Here is an 18,824-nt window from a genome sequence, read left to right as displayed (position 1 = left end):
ATTTTTTTCTGACACTTTCTAGAAATTAGGCATTAAACATAAAACATCTTATAAATTTAGATAACAAAAATAAATGTTTACATTTTAATCTCAGTTAGATTACCTTAGGGTGGCCGTGAACGTAAGGCCCGGCGCAGCTGGTGTGGCCGCACAGATCCTCAGAGACCCACGGTCAAGTCCACAGCCCTGCCAGGCGGCATCACGGCATCCAGCCGTGTGCGGAGGAATGGGCTCTGGGCTCCAACAAGTATGGAAGTACCACAGCATTCACCGCAAATACTGCAAAGGTTCTGAAGTTTCAAACACTGGGGGGTGGGGGGGGGAGAGGGGGGACATTTTGGCTAGAAAAATAAAATAAAGCATCTAAAAGTGACTTCAAGTCCTTTGGGAGAAGCTGCTGACGTGGCGTGCCCGGGTCAGAAGGCACGGAGACCCAAGACCCTTGAGGGCGTCCCCAGAAGACGCTGGGTGATCGTCGGTAGCAGTGACCACAGATCTGAAAACACCACCTGAAAACACCTGCATTGAAGGCAAAGGCCGAGCCCTGTGGGCGGTTTCCTTGGAAGGAGCCAGTAGAAAGGGGGAGATTTCAAGGGGACCAGAGCAGACGCCACAAGAGCAGAAGGGAACCTGGTTCTTCCGAACGGCGTATCCCCTGACGCTGGGACCCGTCAGGGTGTGGGAACAGGGGGACTTGTGCTGGGTGTGGCCGTGCCAGGCAGGCGGGTGCACCGGGCGCAGCCAGGTGTGCGCCTTCCTGTTCCGTCCTGGAGTCTTCACTGCCTTCGGCCAGGGAAGCAGCACGTGAGGCGGAGGGGACAGTGCCTGGTCGCCTGTCCCGGATCCGCGGACCGGGGCTGCTAGAGCCTGGTGACGTCCCGGCACTGCTGCAAGTCCCCGATGCTCTCGTAGTCGTTCTCCTTCGGGAAGGGGCCGCGCAGGCCGCTGGTCTCCAGGGGGGCCTTCTCGTCCTCTCTGCTCAGAGCCTGGATGGCCTCGTAGTCGGGCTCGGGCTCCTGGGGCCTCGCGGCCGGGCCCAGTGTGCCCGCGCCGCTGGGAGGCTGCTCGAAGTCTTTGACGGTCGCGTAGAGGTCATTGCAGGACGACGGGGACCTCCGGGCAGCTCCTGGGCTGCAGGTGTCGCTGGACTCGGGCACTTTGAGCGACTGCCCAGGTTTATTGACAGATGAGTACATGGCCGAGATCTAGAAGACAGAGGGCCAGTCAAATAGAAACCCTTCAAGCCGGACCGCCCCTCCCCGCTTTAGTGACAAACTGGAGACTGAGCACCCAGTGTGTGTGTCCCTTTAAGAACCGGTGTGGAGAGCCCGGATCAGATTCCCACCCCCAGCTCATTGAGATGTAACCGACATACAACGTGTGTCAGGTTAAGGGATACGACCCGACAATCTGATACACATCTATGTTGTGAAATGATTGCCACAATAAGGTTAGGGAATACCGCCATTACATGTCACCATTTTCTGGGTGTGGTGGTAACATTTAAGCTCTATTCTCTGAACAGTTCTGAGCACAGAACACACAGGAGGACAGACACAGCGTCCCAGGCTGGGCACCGCCTCCCAGCACTTGTTCATCTTGCAGTCAGTCAGACGTGTGTAGCCTTTCACCAATATCTCCCCACTTCCCATCTCTCCAGCCCCTGGCCACCACCAGCCCACTCTATTTCTGTGAGGTCAGCTTTCTTAGATGCCACATGTATTTGAGAACATAAAATATTTGCCTTTCCCTGTCTGGTAACTCCAGTTAGCAGATGCCCTCAAGGTCACAACTGGCAGGACTTCCTTCTTTTATGGCTGAACTAGAGGCCTGTTGCACGAAGATTTGTGCAAGAATAGGCCTTCCTTCCCCTGGCTTCGCTCCCCGGCCACCCGGGAGCCTGCAGTCTTCGCTCCCAGCCGGAGCACCGCTCCTGTAGCTCCCTCCGCCCCCTGTCCTCCCCCTCATAGCAGGTGTCCCACCCTGCCTGGCCGCTCCACACCTGTGTATGCAAATTAACCTGCCATCTTTGTTGGGTTAATTTGCATACTCACTCCTGATTGGCTGATGGGCTTCGCTGAGGTACGGTCAATTTGCATATTTCTCTTTTATTAGTATAGATAATATCCACTGTGTATGCCTACTTGGATATTCCACTTGAACACTTGACATGTATATCAAATCCACTTTTTCTTGTCCATTTGTCCGTAGATTGACACTGAGGTTGCTCCCAGGTCTCGGCTGTGTGACCAGCGCTGCAGGTCATGTGGGTGCAGATGCCTCCTGAGACAGTGATTTTACTTCCTTCAGACAAATGCCCAGAAATGGGTTCTTCAGTGTCTGGCACGCATTGCTAGAGAACAATTACACAGACTACCTTCAGGCAGACCAGCCACGTCAGCACAAGCCCATGAAGACCCGGCTCTCTTGGTCTGTGGCAGGCAGGAGAGGGTGTGGGCAGCCCGAGGCCCCTGGAGGGACGCAGTCTTTCTACATCGGAAGGCTCTCTCAGCTGAAAAGGGGCTCTACTGCTTTACAAAAAAGGCAGGAAGCACGCATGAGACGAGTGATTCTCACTCTGTGGGCACTGAACCAGCAGCCGCAGGATCCAGAAATTTACAAGAAAGGCAACTTCTGTGCCCAGAACCACGGAGGCAGAGACCTGGGGCCGGCCGGCCTGTCGCCCTAAGTGTGAGAGCCAGGAAGTGGGCCTGGCTCGCCTGGCCTGCACAGCGTGGCTGGAGTCGGGTCCCGGGCTCTGCTGGGCAGTGCACACACGTGTGTGTAAGAGTCTGGCCCATTCCTTTGGGTTTCACCACGTGCTGCTGGTTAAGCAAACACTCACAGAAACTTCAGTGAGAAATTCATTCTCATTTCCAACCAGCTAACCGAGGAACGGAGCTGGAGGTAATCAGTGATGGGAACTCTTTCCTATGTGAGGATCGGGCTGTCTTCCAAGCTGCTCAGTGTCCCTAACGTACCCACAGAGGCTCCAACAGTGAGAGCGACTTAGTTTGCATTGGTGATGGGAGCGCAGATGTGCAGATTAAGAGACGGTCTGGGCTATTATTTTGTGTTAGAAATTGTGGTTGGAAATAGAGATCCTTCCTTGGCCCCGTGACTGATTTATCCAAACACCCAGGAATAAGGAACATGCTTCCTGATTCCTGACAGGCGCTCGGCCTGCGCGTGCCGAGGGCTCTGCCGCCTCCACAGGGCCCCCGCGGGGGGATGGGGGTAGGGGGGAGCTCTGCAGGCCACGGGCCTCCGGGATGACCACGTCCTGCCTGGTCATCTGCTGAGGACAGCCCCACAGGCCTGGACGACCCGAAGGTTTAGGCACAGGAGCAGTCTTGGGTGGTCTGACTATTCTGACGACTGTTCACTGAACATTCTCACCTTAGAGGTTCTAATGGAAAAAGGACTCTCAGAATGAAGACACAATTTCTTTGAGTTTAGGAAGAATGAATACTAGTAAATCGTCTGCTTTTCATAGTGACTGCTAACACATGGAACTCTTCATCCAGAAAGTAGTCCCAGCCGGAATGTGGACAGCTTACAAAGGTGTAAGTCATGGGTGCCGGTGATGGGGGGCCAGCAAGCTCACCTTCATCTTCAGGGGTCACACAGGACAGACACAGCCTCTCCTGCGCTGTAAAGGCGACACCGACCCCTCCCCTCCAGCCCTGCTCCTCTCCTCCAGGTCCTTCCCCTGGAAGAAACTCTTCTAACCAATCACAGGCTCCTCCACTGACTTGGAACCTGATATCATCCCTGGACAGGAGCAGAGCATGCAGAGTGTCACTGTGAACTTCCTTATAAGAGTTTCTCACGTCTCCTAATATTCCTCTTGAATATCTGTCTTCTGTGACTATGGTTTCTATTTTGCATACTGGTTTCTCTTCGAGGCCTTAGCTTTGATTATTTTTCTCTTTAAAATGTATCTAGCTTTGCAATTTTTCTCTTTAAAATCTTTCATTTTCATTACTCAGTCTGTAGATTATGTTCTCATAATTTAAAATTTCACATGGTCTTGGTTTATTTTAATAGGATTCGCTTCCAGGTCTCTCCTACATTCTATTCTCTTGTCCCAAAGGGGGGCTCTGGCACAGGGTGGGAGATGCCGGAGGGAGGCCAGGGACCGCCCGCCCAGGCAGGAGGGGGCTGTGGGAGGGAGGCGGGACACGAAAGAACCGTTTGGAGGAGGCATGGAGGGACGTGGCTATTGGCTGCATCTGAGGACGATGAGGAGAAGGTATCAAGGATGACGCCCAGGTGTGGCTTGTGCAACCAGGTGGCCAGATGGCAGGTGCCTCCCCGGGGAGGGCCCTGAGGGTGGGCGGCATCACCCGGGCAAGCCTCTGATCCTGTCCCCGGGCCGCAGTGGCGGTGGCCCCATCCTCACGCAGACCGCTCAGGAGGCGCTGCCGGCGCTCGCCGCCACCCACACATGCAGACGGGACTCCCTGCGCCGGGTCCGAGGGCAGCCACCTGCGGCCGACGGACCGCGGAGGGCGCCCAGCTCTGAGCCAGGCGAGCTGGCCGTTACCACTCACGCTCCCCGCACCTTCAACCAGCGCGTCCTCGGCCGGAGCGGGGAGAACCTGCGAGCTGCCCTTGTTGGCGGCACCCCTGGCGCAGCCGGCCCGGAACTCACGCCAGAAGGGCCCTGCTCTCTGCCTGCAGCCCCCTCGCCGAGGCGGCTACCTCAGTCTCCCTGCTGGTCAACCCCCTCCACACCCCACCCCGTTCCAATTTCCTGTTTTTTCCAACTCACGATGGCCTTCCTCCTCGTGAGGACGTCGGAATGCCGACTAAACTCTCGTTCCTAAGTTCCTCTCTCGTTCCTCTTTCCTCCCCGCCCCCCGGTTTTCCTGACCCTCCTTTCCCACTCGGTCTCCTCTACTCAGGGACCTGCCCACCCACCTGCCAGTCCCTCCATCTGAGCCACTGCCAAGCCAGCACCCGGACCCAGCTCCCGCGGGTCGGAGAGCGCTCAGCCCCTCACGCGAAGGGTCAGCGACGTGGGTGCACCCAGGAGGGACTCTGGTCTGACTACAGGGGCTTCCTGGTGACTCAAGAGCTGTAACACTCCCCTGGCCTGTGTGACTCATCCCCTCACCAAGAGGTTCGATTCCGGGTCACGGCACATGCCCGGGCTGTGGGCTCGATCCCCAGAAGGGCGAGTGCAGGAGGCAGCGGATCGATGCACTCAGACCAATGATTTTTTCTTTCTCTCTCCCTCTCCCTTTCTCTCTAAACATCAATAAACTCTCTTTAGAAAGCTACAACACTCACCTCTTCGTCTGTGAGAGTCGGGTCTTCCTCGCGGGACTTGTACGACAGGGCACTGAACCTCTGTGAGAAAAACAGAAACGGGGGCGGTGGGTGGTGTGAGGTCGATGCCCGGCTTCCTCCTGTGTGCGCCGACGCCTCTTTCTATAAGAATGCTTTCAGATGACTTTTAGGAAATAAAGGAAAGTATGCAAAGCTCCAGAGGAATACACACATAAGAAGCCCATTTTGTGATGTTTCTGGATAGACAGTAGCAGATATTTCTTCCACTTTTGTATTGGAATCGGTGTCCGTGGAGGACTGGTCATCAGTGAAGAATTGATAATAAAAACACTGTTTCTTTATGGCATGCCTGGATTCTGAGTTCCTAAGTTTGCAGGCGTCACAGAAACATCCCCGCGCCGTCGGGACATCAGAGCCAGCGGAGAGGCAGCTGCGCCTGCGGCAGGCTCCCTCCCGGCTCCTCTCACACACACGTCCCCTCTCACGCACATTCTCCCCGATTTCAACAAACAGCCTTCAGTTCCCCGCCCTCCCCCACCGCCCTCCTCCACACGGCCTCACCGCTCATGTCCCAGCCCCCACAGCCCGGACCTCCTCGTACCCTGAACCACAGCCCACAGCCGCTCCACCCTCCCGACTCCTCCGGGGCCCCTCCCAGCGTCCGCCTCTCCGGGGCCCTTCCTCTCTGCTCCCCTGGCTCAGGCTCCAGAGCCAGCCTCCAGTCCCACCGGACCCTCAGCGCTCCCTGGTCCCGGGAACCCCACCCTCACGGACAAACACTTTACATTCGCGTCGTTCTCTTTGACCACGCAAAGGGCAAACGTGAGACTGTTTGTATTTCACGACTATGATCACTTCCGTAGGTGCTCTGACAGCGGGTTTCGTGGAAAACCTGCAAAGTGCAAACACTGCGGGGAATGACTTAGAGCCAGAGGTCACCTCTGACCATGAACTCCAGACGGGTCTAAAGCTACTCCTGACGGACTGACCCCTACGTGGCCTTCCTGCCAAAACCTACGAAGCAAGCTTGCTTTTTTCTGGGCAGAAAATAGTAATTAGATACCAGCTGCCTACGGAAGACCACGCCTGGTGAAATCCCACGGAAACAGGCGCATGCCCGCGGACCGTGCTCACACGCCAGGCCACAGAAGCACAGAAGCCGGCGGGCCGTGGCACTCAGAGCTCTGCTGAATAGCTGAACGGGAGGGGCGGGCCATTGTTCAGAAATTTTCACAGAACCTCTCTTACGGGGTTTTTATAAAAGCACAAAGTGAGTCGGACAGAACCAGCGGCGCCAGGAGTGGTCTCCCGTGCCTGCTCCTTGCTTTGAGGACTGGGACCCGAGAGGACAGAGGCCGCCTGGCCGCCGGAGGAGACGGCAGGCAGAGGGCGCGGACTGCGTGGCCAGGAGCGGGCCTCTCTCCTTCTTTCCCGGGTTCAAAAGGGAGAAAGCAGCACGCGGCCCCGATTCCACACGACGCAAACACGGGAAGACATTCAGGAGAGGGGCCCGGTGCTGGGGGAGAGAGCTCTTTCGTGAGCTTGCGTGTTCGGTGTTTCACCACCTGGAGGGAAGAGGGCCGACACAGCTCCCACCAACACAGCGCCCGTCCCTCCCTGCCCCGCACACGCGTGTGTGTGTGTGTGTGTGTGTGTGTGTGTGTGTGTGTCTCCCCGAACACGGCAGGAGGAGCCCAGCCCGACCCCGGCGGCCACAGGCGCTCACCTTGTCCGTCTCGCGGCTCCCCTCGGCGGCGCTCCGGTCCTGCGCCTGCAGGTTCTCGTTCTCATCCAGGAGTTTCGCGGGCACCGGCGGCGGGGCCTCCTCCTCCGCGTCCCGGGCGGGGCCCAGAGCGCTGTCTGCGTCCACACTCTGCCGACCCTTCTTGTTCCTGTCCACCGAGGCGTACTCCGCGAAGTCCGCTCTGCCCGGGGCCGGGGGCGCCCGCGGCTCCCTGGGCGCGGGGGCCGCCCTGGACCGGCCGCCGCCGCTGGGGGCTTTGCCCGGGGGCGCGGCCGCCTCCTTGATCTCCTTCACGGTCTCATACAGACAGTCCTCCACCATGTTCTCCTGGGACGAGCTGTCCTTGAGCACCTCGTAGGGCCCCTCGGCCCCCGCCCCCGGGTCCCCGTCCACGCCCCCGGCGCTGGCCAGCGTGTCCACGGAGCTGTCGGGGGGAATCTGGGGCAGCTCCCGGCTCTGGTGGCCCTTGGGCTTCCCCGAGCCGTCCTGGGCGTCCGGCGGGTCGGAGGCCGGGGCCAGCACCTCCTCGTAATGCTGCGCGCAGGTCCCGGCACTGCCTTCCGAGGCGACTGCAGCGGACGGAAAGGGGAGAAAGACGCCCCGAAATTACTATTATCTCAGGGAATCGCTGCCGTGCTTACTGGTGTGCGACTCGGGGCTGCAAGGCCCAGGCGCCCGCCTGTCAGTCCGCTGTCTTAGTTCACCACGTCCTCCCGACAACAGTCAGAGTCTGGGCTACCCACCTGGGTCTCCGGGACCTCCACCCCCTGGGTTACCCCTGGGGGACCCCGTAGGCAGAGGTCCTGTGCCAGAGGGTGACAGTGATGGTCACGGGCCACACTCTGAACGGTGGGCGCCCCAACGGCGGGCAGGTCTGGTGCCCGCTCTCCCTGGCCCTCCTGGCGCCCCCTTTTGTTCGGCAGAAGCGATGGGAATAACGGGGAAAAACACGCCATACACCAGTGTCACAGAGCGGCCTGCACACCAGGTCTCCTTCCCTCGCCCCATTTCCACCTCCACCTGGAAAACCCGGATGGGAACCTCGGAGGGAGGGCCCCAGGAGGGCCAGGAGCGGCGAGGTGCCACCCTCGGCACTGACCCAGCCGGGAAGGTCCCCAAATGCCACGTGTCCAGGGCAGTCTTGGTACACAGGCCTGAGGTGTGAGGGTTTGCACGTGGAAACACACACTCCCCTATGCATTCATACCCCACACCCATGCGTACTTATCGTGCGTGACTTCACCATCTCCCTTGCCATGTGCTTTATGTGATGTGTAGCCTTTTCACAGGTGCATGAGTGTGTGACTGACAATGTTAGCCTGTTTTTCTTTATGACGAGGCTGGGTGCTCTAGCTGGGCCCAGGGAGGCTCGGGCACGTGGCAGGCACCTCGCTATGCTGTCGCCTGAAACACTAGGTGAGAGAAGGAATGAATACAGCGCTCAGCTCATCTTGGAAAGAACACCCGTCTCTCGGGGGTTAGAAAGCATCCCTGTGGGGCTCCAGGGAAGTGAGGACGGACCCCAACCCTTGGACTCCCCACCCCCGTTCTAAAGGCTCTGCCGTCACCAGGGAGTTTCTGCCGTCCGGTGCAGGCGTCCGTGTCACGGGACGGATGGGCCTGGAGTGTGGCCTTGGTCAGTCCTGAGCGCCCAGGGAGTCCTGAGTGCCCGTGAGCCAGCACACTGGCCGCCACCCTCCGAGCTGGGCACTCTGCACCCGGGGCGCAAGACAGACAGACAGACACGCACACACACACACATGTGCACACACACGCACACATGTGCACACACATGTGCATTAACACACGCACACACACACACACGCACACACACAGTGGCTCTTGTCCATGAGAGGCAGGGGCGGGACAGTGGTCCCAAGGATGTGCCCAAGACTCAGATGCCAAGTTCAAACACAGCCCCTCAGTGCACTGACTGAGACCTCAGGGAAATGCCCAACCTGTGCAGGCAGAACAAAGGTCCCAAAGGGTCCTCGTCCCCATCCCTGCAGCCTGTGAGCAAGAGGGGTGATGGGGGAGGGGCTGAGCGAGAGGGGTGATGGGGGAGGGGCTGTGAGAGAGAGGGGTGATGGGGGAGGGGCTGTGAGGGAGAGGGGTGATGGGAAGGGGCTGAGAGAGAGGGGTGATGGGGGAGGGGCTGTGACGGAGAGAGGTGATGGGGGAGGGGCTGTGAGGGAGAGAGGTGATGGGGGAGGGGCTGTGAGGGAGAGGGGTGATGGGGGAGGGGCTGTGAGGGAGAGAGGTGATGAGGGAGGGGCTGTGAGGGAGAGAGGTGATGGGGGAGGGGCTGTGAGTGAGAGGGGTGATGGGGGAGGGGCTGTGAGGGAGAGGGGTGATGGGGGAGCGGCTGTGAGGGAGAGGGGTGATGGGGGAGGGGCTGTGAGGGAGAGGGGTGATGGGGGAGGGGCTGTGAGGGAGAGGGGCGATGGGGGAGGGGCTGTGAGGGAGAGGGGTGATGGGAAGGGGCTGAGAGAGAGGGGTGATGGGGGAGGGGCTGTGACGGAGAGAGGTGATGGGGGAGGGGCTGTGAGGGAGAGAGGTGATGGGGGAGGGGCTGTGAGGGAGAGGGGTGATGGGGGAGGGGCTGTGAGGGAGAGAGGTGATGGGGGAGGGGCTGTGAGGGAGAGAGGTGATGGGGGAGGGGCTGTGAGTGAGAGGGGTGATGGGGGAGGGGCTGTGAGGGAGAGGGGTGATGGGGGAGGGGCTGTGAGGGAGAGGGGTGATGGGGGAGGGGCTGTGAGGGAGAGGGGTGATAGGGGAGGGGCTGTGAGGGAGAGGGGTGATGGGGGAGGGGCTGTGAGGGAGAGAGGTGATGGGGGAGGGGCTGTGAGTGAGAGGGGTGATGGGGGAGGGGCTGTGAGGGAGAGGGGTGATGGGGGAGGGGCTGTGAGAGAGAGAGGTGATGGGGGAGGGGCTGTGAGGGAGAGAGGTGATGGGGGAGGGGCTGTGAGTGAGAGGGGTGATGGGGGAGGGGCTGTGAGGGAGAGGGGTGATGGGGGAGGGGCTGTGAGTGAGAGGGGTGATGGGGGAGGGGCTGTGAGGGAGAGAGGTGATGGGGGAGGGGCTGTGAGGGAGAGAGGTGATGGGGGAGGGGCTGTGAGTGAGAGGGGTGATGGGGGAGGGGCTGTGAGGGAGAGGGGTGATGGGGGAGGGGCTGTGAGGGAGAGGGGTGATGGGGGAGGGGCTGTGAGGGAGAGGGGTGATGGGGGAGGGGCTGTGAGGGAGAGGGGTGATGTGGGAGGGGCTGTGAGGGAGAGAGGTGATGGGGGAGGGGCTGTGAGAGAGAGGGGTGATGGGGGAGGGGCTGTGAGGGAGAGGGGTGATGGGGGAGGGGCAGTGAGAGAGAGAGAGGTGATGGGGGAGGGGCTGTGAGGGAGAGAGAGGTGATGGGGGAGGGGCTATGAGGGAGAGAGGTGATGGGGGAGGGGCTGTGAGGGAGAGAGGTGATGGGGGAGGGGCTGTGAGTGAGAGGGGTGATGGGGGAGGGGCTGTGAGGGAGAGGGGTGAGGGGGGAGGGGCTGTGAGGGAAAGGGGTGATGGGGGAGGGGCTGTGAGGGAGAGGGGTGATGGGGGAGGGGCTGAGAGAGAGAGGTGATGGGAGAGGGGCTGTGAGGGAGAGGGGTGATGGGGGAGGGGCTGTGAGGGAGAGAGGTGATGGGGGAGGGGCTGTGAGGGAGAGAGGTGATGGGGGAGGGGCTGTGAGGGAGAGGGGTGAGGGGGGAGGGGCTGTGAGGGAGAGGGGTGATGGGGGAGGGGCTGTGAGGGAGAGGGGTGATGGGGGAGGGGCTGAGAGAGAGGGGTGATGGGGGAGGGGCTGTGAGGGAGAGGGGTGATGGGGGAGGGGCTGTGAGGGAGAGAGGTGATGGGGGAGGGGCTGTGAGGGAGAGAGGTGATGGGGGAGGGGCTGTGAGGGAGAGAGGTGATGGGGGAGGGGCTGTGAGTGAGAGGGGTGATGGGGGAGGGGCTGTGAGGGAGAGGGGTGATGGGGGAGGGGCTGTGAGGGAGAGAGGTGATGGGGGAGGGGCAGTTAGGGAGAGGGGTGATGGGGGAGGGGCAGTGAGAGAGAGAGAGGTGATGGGGGAGGGGTTGTGAGGGAGAGGGGTGATGGGAGAGGGGCTGAGAGGGAGAGGGGTGATGGGGGAGGGGCAGTGTGAGAGAGAGAGAGGTGATGGGGGAGGGGCTGTGAGGGAGAGGGGTGATGGGGGAGGGGCTGTGAGGGAGAGGGGTGATGGGGGAGGGGCTGTGAGGGAGAGGGGTGATGGGGGAGGGGCTGTGAGGGAGAGGGGTGATGGGGGAGGGGCTGTGAGGGAGAGGGGTGAGGGGGGAGGGGCTGTGAGGGAAAGGGGTGATGGGGGAGGGGCTGTGAGGGAGAGGGGTGATGGGGGAGGGGCTGTGAGGGAGAGAGGTGATGGGGGAGGGGCTGTGAGGGAGAGAGGTGATGGGGGAGGGGCTGTGAGGGAGAGAGGTGATGGGGGAGGGGCTGTGAGGGAGAGGTGATGGGGGAGGGGCTGTGAGGGAGAGGGGTGATGGGGGAGGGGCTGTGACGGAGAGGGGTGAGGGGGAGGGGAGGTGAGAGAGAGGTGATGGGGGAGGGGCTGAGAGAGAGAGGTGATGGGGGAGGGGCTGTGAGGGAGAGAGGTGATGGGGGAGGGGCTGTGAGGGAGAGAGGTGATGGGGGAGGGGCTGTGAGGGAGAGGGGTGATGGGGGAGGGGCTGTGAGGGAGAGGGGTGATGGGGGAGGGGCTGTGACGGAGGGGGTGATGGGTGAGGGGCTGTGAGGGAGAGGGGTGAGGGGGAGGGGCTGTGAGGGAGAGGGGTGAGGGGGAGGGGCTGTGAGGGAGAGGGGTGATGGGGGAGGGGCTGTGAGGGAGAGGTGATGGGGGAGGGGCTGTGAGGGAGAGGGGTGATGGGGGAGGGGCTGTGACGGAGAGGGGTGATGGGGGAGGGGCTGAGAGAGAGGGGTGATGGGGGAGGGGCTGTGAGGGAGAGAGGTGATGGGGGAGGGGCTGAGAGAGAGGGGTGATGGGGGAGGGGCTGTGAGGGAGAGAGGTGATGGGGGAGGGGCTGTGAGGGAGAGAGGTGATGGGGGAGGGGCTGTGAGGGAGAGGTGATGGGGGAGGGGCTGTGAGGGAGAGGGGTGATGGGGGAGGGGCTGTGACGGAGAGGGGTGAGGGGGAGGGGAGGTGAGAGAGAGGTGATGGGGGAGGGGCTGAGAGAGAGAGGTGATGGGGGAGGGGCTGTGAGGGAGAGAGGTGATGGGGGAGGGGCTGTGAGGGAGAGAGGTGATGGGGGAGGGGCTGTGAGGGAGAGGGGTGATGGGGGAGGGGCTGTGAGGGAGAGGGGTGATGGGGGAGGGGCTGTGACGGAGGGGGTGATGGGTGAGGGGCTGTGAGGGAGAGGTGATGGGGGAGGGGCTGTGAGGGAGAGGTGATGGGGGAGGGGCTGTGAGGGAGAGAGGTGATGGGGGAGGGGCAGTGAGGGAGAGGTGATGGGGGAGGGGCTGTGAGGGAGAGGGGTGATGGGGGAGGGGCTGTGAGGGAGAGGGGTGATGGGGGAGGGGCTGTGAAGGGGAGGGGTGCGGGCACGGGTGGACCTAGGGACAGTGGAAGTAGCAGCTCAGCTGAGCGGGACAGAGCAGCCTGGGGTAGGCGGGCAGTGACATGACCAGGTCCCAGTGAGAGAGGCAGGCGGGACAGTGGGAACAGAGCCGTGGCCGAGGGAGAGGCAGGGAGGAGGAGCCCGCGGCCCCTCACCGTGCTGAGGATCTAAGTTACGGAAACCTGCGGTGCGGCCACCTGCTGCTCTGTGGGTGACCCTGCTGACGGCAAGGCTGCTCTCCCGGGAGCAGGAGGGCGCTGGGAGCAGCGACCTGCCAGCGGTGTTAGGGTGAGCGAGGCAGCAGTGCCGCCCCAGCCATCGGCACGCCCGAGCTTTCCATCCCTGTGAGACGACTTTTGCTAAAACTGGTGCAAAAAGTGAGCCTGTGAGCTACGCCTCTGGAGCCCTAGATCTTGGGGGATGGGTCCTGTGTGGCGGGTGTGAGGACTTACTGTCCCCGTTGGTGAGCGCGCCGTTCTGGTCGCTGCTGAGGGGCGCGTCCGTGGCCAGGCTGGTCACCGAGCGGCTGAACACCTCCTTGTCCGAAGGCTGCAAGAGAGACGCACCGCGGTCAGACCGCCCGGCCGAGGGGAGTCCCGCCCTTTTTCTAAAAACTGAAACATCAACAAAAGCCCCACCCACTACCTTGTTTAAATGAAGGGAAATTAAATAGACGTCAGTTGCTCATGTACTCGGCACACGTCTGGCGAGGGGCTCCCGGCCCCGCGTCCTGGTGGGAAATGCTGCTGGACGGGCTGGCCCAGCATCGCGGGGGTCCGGGGACCCTCCCACCTGCGGGTCTGCAGATGGGCCCAGGTGGGCGGTGAGGGGTCAGCGCCCTCGCTCCAGGTGAGGTGGGACCAGAAGCCCCCGCTGCCCGTCACAGTGGAGTCAGCACAGCCGCCCCCGGGCCCAGGGGCTATGAACACTGTTCTTCTGGGAGGCGAGCCCAGCCACGCAAAACACGGGAAAGCGCGCCCGCTGCCGTCACCTGAGGGCAGAGACCCCAGTTGCCTGGCAATGATCGCTAACGCCCTCAACCTCCGAGACTGCGCACACCCCGCCAGGTCCGCAGCCTCCCTGAGTCTCACTCTCGCCCTGGGAGGGAGGATGGTGTGGGGAGCGAAGGCTTTCTGCGGGGCTCGGCTGTGGAGGTGCACAGACCAACAGGCAGGCCGAGCAACGGCGATGGGTGGCCATCAAGTTGGGAGTTCACACATTTCTACAAATACCCAGCTGGCCTCACGTGGCGCCTGAGCCACGGCTCTCAGGTCTGCCCCTGCCCGTCACGGGACGTGTGGCCTGTGGGGGCCAGGAGGCCGCCCGGACCCGCTCCGGTCCCACCTGGAGCGCACTGGTGCGGAGGGCACCGGGAGCTGGCCCGCTGGCCTCGCACATCCGACTCCGACTGGGAGCCACACAACAGTGGAGTGCGAGTCGCTCACGCTGCGTCATGACCCCCAAGCCCGTGGGACTCAGCGTTCCACGCGGTGGAGGTGCCCAGGGGACGGGCACTGTGTGAGGTGGCCGGGACCGCGAACAGATGCCAGTGTCACAGGAGGGAGGTGCGCCTGAGCAGGTGTCAGGTGTGAGGGAGGGAGCCTCCCGGTAACAATCCACCCGGCGGAATGACCACCCCGGGGCTCTGCCCACCCCCCGCCTCTACTCTTCGCTGCCGGGAGAAAGGCCCACGGGAGCCGGACAACCAGAGGCGGAGAAGGGGTGGGACAAAGGCTGGGGTGTGCTGCGAACCCCAGGATGGCAGCGGGTGCACCAGGGCTCCCTGGAGGAGAGGGTCCCAGCAGCTCTGTGTCTGCCTGGGCGTTTGCCGGGCCGGCGGCAGAGCCTCGGTGAGCGCGGAGCCGCGTGCTGCCTGCAGGCCTTACGCCCTCTCCCCACCAGGCTGACTCCATGCGTGCTGCCTGCCGGTGAGGCCACGCCGGGACTGGGAGTGGGCTCTGCGTGGGCACCGCGTGGGGCTCAGGCAGGGCCTCTGCGAACACGAGGGTGGCCCGGCCCCCGCTGCTGGAATGACTCAGCGGGTCAAGAGCGCGGAACCCTCCTCTCTCTCTACAAGGACCAGGCCGCTCAGCCGCTCAGGCGGCTCCTCCCCAGGTCCGGAGCGCCTTCAGGGCTGGTCAGGACCCGAAAGACACCGAGGGCTGCCGCACCCCAGCGAGGCCAGGCCACGCCTGCAGTGCTGGGGCCCCCAGGCCCTCGTTAGCTTGGTGGCCAGCTGTTAGGGGGTGAACTGTATCCTCCCCAAATTCCTGTGGAGTCCCAGCCCCGATACCTTAGGAGTGACCCTATTTGGGAGCAGGGTCATTGCAGATGAAACCAGGTAAGAGGAGGTCTCACTGGAGTCTGTGCAAAGGGGGGCCTTGGACAGACAGGCGCACAGGGCAGGGAGGCACCATGTGATGAGGGAGGCCCCGCAAATGTCACGGACGGCCAGCAAGCCACCAGTGACATCCCCTCGGAGCCAACCGCTGACACCTTCTCCCCGGATCCCGGCCTCCGGAGCTCTGAGGCAGCAGACTTGACAGTTAAGCCACTCCATTTGTGGTCCTTCGTCACGACAGCCCTAGCGAACGACTGCGGCGGCTAGAGCGGGGCGGACGCAACAAAGAGACATCCCTGCCGCGGTCCCTGGCTCCCTCAGGACCTCTCCCCCAGGCCCCGCACAACTGCACCCGTGTCAGAACCCCCCGCAGCCTGGCCGCTTGCACAGGCCCCCGGCCGTGGTGGGTCTGCACCGGCAGGAAGGACCCGCCCCGGCAGCTGGAACTCAGGCTGTTCTTTCCGGAAGGAAATTGTAAGCTTGTAGGAACACGCTTAGATGAGCGGCTGGTGTTTGAAAACATGCACGTGTAGACCACACATGCATGGAGACACACATGCATGGAGACACACATAAAGATGCGATTACACACACATGTAGACACATGGGTGCACATGTGCACACACGCGCACACACATGCACTGGGGCTCACCACGTTCATCAGGTTCTCATGGTCTCCACTGTACTGTCTCGGCTTCTTTTCTCTGAAATGAAAAATAAGATGTCTCTGTGATATCAAACTCGCCATCTAAAATCAAACATGCACCCCCTTCCCATCCTAATGTCAGAACCAGTTTAACTGCCAAGGAAGCAAAGCCGGACAGGCGGGGGCGCGAGGGGGCGAAGGGGCGAGTCCCAGCAGGGTCCCCACGAGAGGACCGAGGCAGGATGCTGAGGAGAAACTGATCGTATCTGGAACGCTGGGTGCGCGATGCCTTAAAAAAAGAACCCCGACATCTCTCCTGTTCGCTCCGCGTGGAGGCTTTGCAGGCTCACACTGCAGTGGCCTCAGAAAGTAATCAAACAAAAGACACCCTTTGGCAGGTCAGGAAGGGCATGCTCTCAGGATGAGTCATGTGTACTTCCTTCCAGTCTGTGGAAAAGTCCGTAGAGTAAAAATAGAAGTTGTTTTTACTGGGACAGGCTAGGAAGCCATCAGTTCTAGCGCGCGTTTCCCACGGGTGTATAAGGCAACAGCGCCCTCTAGTGGGAGACTCAACAACTACAGAGGCCTGGGAGCAAAGGCCCACTTGGTCCTGGTCACCCTGTCCCAGCCCCGCAGGCCTGGGTCCCACTGGGCAGGCAGGAGGGGCTCCCGGGTTCGGAGAGTCCAGCTTTGCTTCTCTTGACAGAGCCACCAGGGTAGGAAGCCATGTCCAGACTCTTAAATGACTGGGTTGGGTCTCTTCTGAGGCTGTTGGAAGGGCGCGGCTCTCACCTGTGACAGCTGGAGCACAGGAAGACGAGGAAGGTGATGAGGAAGAACGTGGCGGCAGCTGCCAAACTTCCCCACAGGACAACCTGCAGGTGTCCGCCCAGCAGGCTCCCGGAGGGCCCCATGGCGGGAGCCGGAGGTGGCGCCGGCTGGCGAGTCGGTCAGTCCTCCAGACCTGGTGGCATCGGGCCGAGGGCGGTGCCCGCCGCAGAGACCGACCTGTTTGAAACAAGGTCTCAGGTGACGAGGCGCCAGCACCTGCTAACTAACCAGTCCTGCCGAGGAAGGCTTTGCAGAGTCAGGGTCAGGGAGGCGAGTGCTCTGGGCGCGGGACCTCCGTCCCCCTCTGTCCAGGCCTTCGTCTCCTCTCCTGCACATGCAGGCTGGGACCGTCCGCGCCTGCACGGGTGTGTGGCGTGGTGTCTGATCACGCCGGCACGCTGGCGGGTAGATTCCTTGGTGCCTTCATGTGCAGTAGGACCCAGTGCCCACAGCAAGCACACGTGTGCTGGATTCTCTGACTCCCCAGGCAAAGCATTCGTTCCATGGCGTTCCCCAACGTCTCCCCCCCCCCCGTCCCCCCAGCTCCTCTAACCTGCTTTTCTTCCAGAGGTTTGAGGCCAGTTCTGTCAAGGCCATAGGAGGTCTCTCATTCACCTCGAAAACAGTTGTCTATCTGTGTAGGTGGCTGCCTATGTTCAGGGCCAGCTCTCCCTGCGCTTCCCCAAACACCCCTACGCACAGCTCAGGTGAACGGGGGTCTGTGCTGAGGAACGCACCAGCGGGAAACAAGGCCATGAACATCTGGCCCAGCACAGGAGCCACGCCTCCGCGAAATGCATTCTTCATTAATCACTGCCGCTCCCCGCCCCCCCCCCCCCGCCCCGCTCCCCTAGCCCCCGCACGCCCCGCTCTGCTAGCCTCGCTCCGCACGCACTGCACACCCCGCTCCCCTAGGGCCCGCCCCCCCCCCCCCCCCCCCCCCCCCCCCCCCCCCCGCGCACGCCCCGCTCTGCTAGCCTCGCTCCGCACGCACTGCACACCCCGCTCCACTAGCCCCGTTTCCAGCCGAGGCAGGTGAGGGGCAGAGACGCTGAGTTCCCCTCCAGGTGTCAGGTGCTAACTGGCAGGTGAGGCGGAGGCCAGGCCTCTGACTCCAAAGCCTGGGTCCCAGCCACCTTGCTTCAAGTGCACATGATCAGAATCGTTTTCCCAGCTCTTGTCACAGGTTTTGGAAAAGCCTAGTATAATCAGATGAATGGTGCTCTCTCATCAGAGAGGTCTTATTTAAAGAACATTTGCTTTGCTCAATTCTAGAATACTCTCACAAGGAACAGCCTCTAACTTAATCTCAAGTTTCATGAATAAGGTAAACAGATATATATTTTTATCTTATAACTAGGGGCCCGGTGCACGAAATTCGTGCACTGAGGGGGCGGGGAGAGGGTCCCTCAGCTCAGCCTGCCCCATCTCACAGACTGGGAGCCCTCAGGGGATGTCCTGAGCCACAGTCTGGCCTCCCTCTGTGGGAGGTGACCGGGCTGATCAGGGGAAGGCGCCAGCCCCATCACCGCGCTGCTGCAGCCACTGCCAGTCACCACAGCCACTAAGGTGTTTTCATCAACACGGACTCCAGTCCCTTCACCACAAAAAAATGACAACTTTCTTAGGCATTTTCAAGATGTGTCTTTCATAGGATATGACATTTCTTTCTTTCTTTTTTTAAATCCTCACCTGAGGATATGTTTCCATTGATTTTTAGAGAGTGTGGAAGAGAGAGGGAGAGACAGAGAGAAACATCAATGTGAGAGGGACACTTAGATTGGTTGCCTCCTGCATGAGCCCTGACCTGGGCCCCAGTCAGGGAGGAGCCTGCAACCTAGGTACATGCCCTTGATCAGAATCGAACCCGGACCCTGTGGTCTGCAGGCCAAGGCTCTATCCACTGAGCCAAACCGGCTAGGACAGGATATGACATTACTTAGCCCTCCAGCAGCGGACCTTCATTTTTTTCCTCCAGGAGTGAGGTGGAAAAACCCTAGATCACCTTCTTGGATTCTTATTACCCAAGTTACCAAGAACACTGCAAGTGGCGGCGTACAGGGAGCTTAGCCAATGCGCGGTCAGAAAAGGTGTTTACGCTCAAACCGGTTTGGCTCAGTGGATAGAGTGTCGGCCTGCAGACTGAAGGGTCCCAGGTTTGATTCCTGTTAAGGGCATGTACCTTAGTTGGGGGCACATCCCCAGTGGGGGAGTGTGTAGGAGGCAGCTGATAGATGTTTCTCTCTCATTGATGTTTCTCACTGTCTATCCCTCTCTCCCCTCTTCTCTGTAAAAAATCAATAAGATATATTAAAAAAATAAAAGAAAAGAAAAGGTGTTTCCTCTGC

The 18,824-nt window shown here is 61.0% G+C and overlaps 1 protein-coding gene across 1 annotated transcript in view; it reads right to left on the bottom strand.

The window, feature by feature from the left end:
* Positions 1-297: 297 nt before the first annotated feature.
* The window catches only part of PAG1 (phosphoprotein membrane anchor with glycosphingolipid microdomains 1), a 119,251-nt gene continuing 100,724 nt past the window's right edge, over positions 298-18,824 (bottom strand). The window contains exons 3-8 of the mRNA XM_054708668.1: positions 16,438-16,653; positions 15,652-15,703; positions 13,111-13,207; positions 7,025-7,611; positions 5,299-5,358; positions 298-1,205 (exon numbers count right to left, since the gene is read on the bottom strand). Coding sequence (XP_054564643.1) covers positions 861-1,205; positions 5,299-5,358; positions 7,025-7,611; positions 13,111-13,207; positions 15,652-15,703; positions 16,438-16,559 — 1,263 coding nt within the window. The 5' untranslated portion in view covers positions 16,560-16,653 and the 3' untranslated portion in view covers positions 298-860. The remainder of the gene's footprint in view (positions 1,206-5,298; positions 5,359-7,024; positions 7,612-13,110; positions 13,208-15,651; positions 15,704-16,437; positions 16,654-18,824) is intronic.

This window comes from Eptesicus fuscus, chromosome 19 (assembly GCF_027574615.1).
Source record: "Eptesicus fuscus isolate TK198812 chromosome 19, DD_ASM_mEF_20220401, whole genome shotgun sequence".
NCBI classification, from domain to species: Eukaryota; Metazoa; Chordata; class Mammalia; order Chiroptera; family Vespertilionidae; genus Eptesicus; species Eptesicus fuscus.
This window is presented reverse-complemented; position numbering and strand designations above follow the sequence as displayed.